The sequence below is a fragment of the Terrapene carolina genome, unplaced genomic scaffold, assembly GCF_002925995.2.
Source record: "Terrapene carolina triunguis isolate 2854851 unplaced genomic scaffold, T_m_triunguis-2.0 Scaffold16948, whole genome shotgun sequence".
Lineage (NCBI taxonomy): Eukaryota > Metazoa > Chordata > Testudines > Emydidae > Terrapene > Terrapene triunguis.
The window spans coordinates 1-5,148 of NW_020681299.1; the positions used below are offsets into that span (position 1 = coordinate 1).

Genomic DNA, 5,148 nt, shown 5'->3' on the forward strand with positions numbered 1-5,148 from the left:
GATAGGTCCATCAATGGCTATTAGCCAGGATGGGCAGGGATGGTGTCTCTAGCTCAGGGTTCTCAAACTCAAATGACCACGAGGACCACATGAGGGCTAGTTCATTGGCCCGAGGGCCGAATCACTGACACACACCCCCTCGCTGCCCCCGGCCCTGCCCCCACTCCACCCCTTCCATGAGGCCCCGCCCTGTTCTGTTCATTCCCACTGGGGCACCTGGCATTGGCCAGTGTCGGTAGACAGGATACTGGGCTAGATGGATCTTTCGTCTGACCCAGTCTGGCCATTCTGATGTTCTTATAGCAGTTCTATAGAATTCAAACAGGAAACCCTACCAGTGGTGGCAACCCTACCAAACACCAGCATTTTGAACTGAGCTCATCCATTTTAAACCTAGAGCTGCAACAGGACAAACTTTCAGATTAGTTTTTACAAATCTTCATCCTGATTTAAATCAATGACTAAAAACAAACCAAGTGATTTAAATCAGGAGTTAAGCAGCCGCCTCCTCTCACTCTGTATGAAGCCTGAGTCAACAGCTTCCCCATAGGTCTCGAATTAACAACGTTGTCCCATCCATAGTCAGAGGCCACGTGTGCAGATTTACGGGGGCGGGGCGCGCCATGCTGTCGCGAATGGAGACCCCCTGAGATGGGCAATGGCTGGTAGCTTCGGCTCTGCGTTTCCGTTTTGGAGACAACAGAGCACGTTTCTATCACCCACAGGTTCCAACGAGGATCCAGCACTGACATGAGGCCAAGACCACGGAGTTCCCCTAGATACAGGCCCTCCTGCTGCAGGGTCTAAGCCAGTCACGCAGTGCCACAGATGCCGACTCCGTGGGTGCTCCAGGGCTGTTCTTCAGCGGGAACCCCCCACTGCCCCGCCAAGCCCGGCTCGCAGTTCCCAGGCCAGCCCCATAGCAGGACTCGTTTTCAACGCTGCTCTCCTGCTGCTCCCTGGGGAACCTACCCCTCATGATTTCACGGCTCAACCAGCAAGGCGAAGCACTGGCGGCAGCCAAACGAACACTTATCAGCGGTTCCAGGGCAGGGACATGCTCCAAGTGCAAAGGGCAGATCTCTGCTCAGATACCTGCTCCGCCAGCAGCCACAGCCAGAGCCACCGTCTGCGTGGCAGAGCAGGAGTTTGCCCTCAGACCAAAGCAGCTGGTGGCAGCTCGAGTGACCCTGATATGAACGCTCCCGGCGAGGAAGCAAGCGCAAGCTGATGTTTTAAAGGTCAGAGGGGATGTCTCCATTAACACTGGGCTCCCAGATTTAACCACACAACCCCAGCTAGGCTGTCAGTCACGCTGTGCAGCTGGGCAGTCAGTGTCCTGCCCTGGGGGGCGGGGCACAGGAAGGAGGGCGGAGCCTAGTCAGAACACCATTGCATCCCTGCAGCCCAGCCTGGCCCTCCTCCCACTCTGTAGAGGAGGGTCTGAGCCTCTCACATACAATCACTTGTCTCAGGAACATGGAGATAAACTGGGCGCAAGTTCTAGTCAGGAGCAAGCCCAGGGCCAGCACCTCCAGGTCCCTGTAATCTCATTCCCCACTCCCCCCCTTCACAGCAGTGGGGTGGCGAGGGGCTCGGCCTCTGCTGCACAAACCCACGTCGGGCAATGCCAGCTTGCTGGATGCAGCTGGGCCGAGGCCGCACTGCCCTCGAGGGCATGCCACCTGGGAGTCCAGGTTGACAGGAAGAGGAAGGGCCAGATCAGTGCCTGCGATGGATGGCCAGGAGCCGGAAGGGACGGGCCATTTCTCTTATGGGCTAGGGCATGCGGGAACCAGCAGAAGGAAGTATAATTTCATGGATGGGGAAACTGAGGCACAGAGAGGTGAAGCCGCTTGTCCAAGACCTTGCAGCAAGGAAGTGGCAGAGCCGAGACTAGAACCCAGGAGTCCTGACTCCCAGGCTGCTGCTCTGCCCATTTCAGCCCAGCCCAGCCACCCTCCCAATGCCCCAGGCTTACCAGCCTTCTTCTTGAAGAAGGACTCGGGGGGCCGGGGCATGTCGTGTATCACCTCATAGAGAGGTTCGAAGAACCCAAACACGTCCTCAGACATCTCGCCCGCCGGGATCGTGTCAATGACCTGCAGAGAACCAACAGCTCGTATGTAGCCAAGTCGGAAGATGGAGAATCCCGCGCTGAGGCAATGGTCGTTAAAACCCTGGGCCAGAGCGCAGTGTCTGGGAGAGGGAGGGACCGACATTGCTGCCTATGGCAAGTTGGCTGTGGCAAGCGGGCTCCGAAAGCTTCCCCCCCACAGCTCTACCAGGGCACCTCTGCTCTTCCCAGCCTGGGGCCCTTCCTCAGCACTGCCAGCGCCCTGCCCTCCCCACCTTCTGACGACTCTGAATCCAGGCCCTCCTCAGCCAGAGCCCCTCAGCTGTGCCAGTGGGTACCACGTGGCCTGCACTCCACCAGGGATGATGCCGAGGGCACTGCTTCCAGGGTGTCCCAAGGCACATGGGGAGCGAGTGGAGCAGCCCCAGGAGCTGCACGCAGCAGGGAAACAAGGAGCTCTGTACCTTCTGGGCTATCTTCTTCATCTCCGAGATATACGCTGCCATGGCCTCCTCTCTGGACATCTTCCCCAGCCTGTTCCAGGCGTCCCTGCCAACCAGAAGGTCTCATGACTGATGCCCCACGAACAAGGCTGCACTGCAGGCCACAGCACTCATGCCAAGCAGTTACTGTTTCAGCCTTACCACTTATACCGGCCGATGGGATCCCAGAATCCAGGCCGGGGGATCTCACAGCTGCCCACTGTCGCCTGCTTGTAGTAGCTGTAGAACCGTAGCATCACCTCGTAGGGGGGGCGGTAGGACCCTAGAACACACGCAAAGCCATCAGAGCAGGAGCAGAGGGACTGCGACCACTTCCCCACCAGGGCCACTCAGGGCCGGTTACACGCATCCTGATGCTGTGAGCCAGTAGGTGGCGCTCTGCCCACTAGACCAGCACTCATCCCTACTGCTGGAGCTCTGCCCTTTAGAGAGGCATGGCGCTGAGGTGACCATTTGGTCATTGAAGGACCCATGAGTCAGGGCGGTAACCACAATCCTGGCTCAATTCCCACTCAGTTACATTCTGCTTCCCGAAAATACCCCTGCAGTTTTAGCTGGAAAGTTCAAAGGATGCGTAGTGTTGCTGTGCACCGTTAAAAAGTGGCTGCGTTCCACCCCAGAGGTAGCTGTGTTTCAGTGGCGAGTGAAACTGTGTTTGTGTTTTGGGGCGGGAAGCCCCTTATACCATCAGGTGCTATTAATACAGGGAGAGAAACAACGAGGGCAGATGCCAGGTACAAAAGGCTGCACAAAGCGGATCGGTCACCATGTCTTTCTCATCTCCTTTTTCCTCTTAAGTGTAAGCTGAAATGTCACATGGCCTAAAGCATCAGAGCCAAGATTTTCCAGCATGGGGGTGGGGTGGCCCAAAGACAAGTACATAAATAAATACCGGGTCTTCACAGCTGCTAAGCACATGCAGCTCCTTACTGAAGTCTATGGGAAGTGCAAGTGCTCGGCACCTCTGGAGATCAGGCCCATAGGAACTGCCAGAACAGAACAGATTAAAGGCCCATCCACTCCGGTATCCTGCCTCCAGGAGCAGCCAATGCAGCATGCTCCAGGAAAAGGAGTCCCTCTGCTCCATGTACGCACCTAACTGTACAATAGCCTACAAAGGAGAGATTCCTTCCTGACCGCCCACCGGTGATGAGTGTGTGGCCTGAAGCATGAGAATTAACAACCTTTTGTTCTTATCCTCCCTGGTGTAATTGCCAGTGGAATTCTGATTTGCCAGGACAGGACACCAAAGCACGGCTACAGTCAGAAACCTGACTGTGAAGTGGCACCTTGTCAACGTCACACAGTTTAACTGATAGAAACCCATTTTTTCCACCCTTTTACTAGAGCCAGCGCTGCAGAACCAGGCTATTTGGGAATTAAGCTGTGTTCTCCAAGCGCTAGCTAGCATCCGCCCCAGCACCGCAGGGTCTGAGCACAGAAACGCTACAAGCTGAGCTTGCGTGCGTGCTTACAGCAAGTGGGAAGTGCTGGCTGAGAGTCCTGGGGACTGATACACGCCGGGCAGCAGCAGCACAGTGCCCTTCACTCAGTCTGCCTCTGCCCTGCTCTGGGGAGCCAGCTCTAGTGGCAGGAGATGGAGAGTTCAGTGGCCTTCCAGTCCTCGGCCTCTCTACTGAGACTGCCAACGAGAGGACCAGTCCATGCCCATGGTGAGGGTGTTTTGTGATGTGACACATGGTGGAGGATGAGACAGTCCATTAGTTCCCATCTAGTCTGTCTCCTGGGCGACGGCACAGGCCTGTCCATACTGGACACTTAGGCTTTGTCCAGTTCCAAGTGACCAAGCTTCAGCCTCGCCTACATGGAAACTCATCCCAACATCCAGCCGGCAAAGCCCACGCTAGGCCGTCTGCGGTGCATGCTGGACTCACCGTTCTTAGGCAGGCCCTGAATGACTCTGACAGCGGCCTGGAATTGTTTCTGGTAGTCCGTCTCCGTGGGCTCCATCCCCATCCACTCACGGGACCTGAGAGAAGCACAACCCCACCATGTTAGCCGGGGGGGCCTGTCAGAAGCACTCCCAGCTGTGGCAGAGCCACTGGGCCGGATAGGGGCCTTCCCCAGGGCTCTGGGGCTCGGGCACGTGGGCCAGGACTTCGTACTGGTCTGTGAGTTTGCCCTGGGGTCACAGCCCTGCCAGGCAGGAACCTCTCGATTCACCAATGCCCGCCTGCCCTCAGCCCCATCCAGCAGGGACCCTCCGGGGCGACAGGGCAGCTGGGTCTCCTCCACCCGCAGGAGCTGCTCTGTACCGGGCATACCAGGCTTGGGAGGCGCTGGCCCGGAGCAGGAGCTGCCAGGTGGATCCACAGCCCTGTCCTGAGTGCCCAGCTCCTACCCCGAGCGCTCCCGCACCAGACTGGACCAAGGGCCCAACCACCTCGCCCCGCAGTGCCCTACTCTAGGGTGCCCTCCGTAGTGCCCCCGGCATGGACCCTGCTGCCCCCTGCCCGGATCCCCCCAGAGCCCATGGCCCCCAGCCCAGATTCCCCTCAGCCTAGCCCAGCCCTGGACCCCCTTAGCTCACACCCCGGATCCCCCCCC

At 57.9% G+C, this 5,148-nt stretch overlaps 1 protein-coding gene across 1 annotated transcript; it reads right to left on the reverse strand.

The window, feature by feature from the left end:
* Nucleotides 1-1,981: 1,981 nt before the first annotated feature.
* ACBD4 (acyl-CoA binding domain containing 4) lies at nucleotides 1,982-5,056 on the reverse strand (the record flags this gene model as incomplete). Its single annotated transcript, XM_026661770.2, has 5 exons — nucleotides 4,866-5,056; nucleotides 4,476-4,570; nucleotides 2,722-2,842; nucleotides 2,542-2,626; nucleotides 1,982-2,102 (listed from the first exon to the last, which is right to left on the reverse strand). Coding segments are annotated over exons 2-5 (409 nt in total), but the record flags the coding sequence as incomplete, so codon positions are not given.
* Nucleotides 5,057-5,148: the final 92 nt, after the last annotated feature.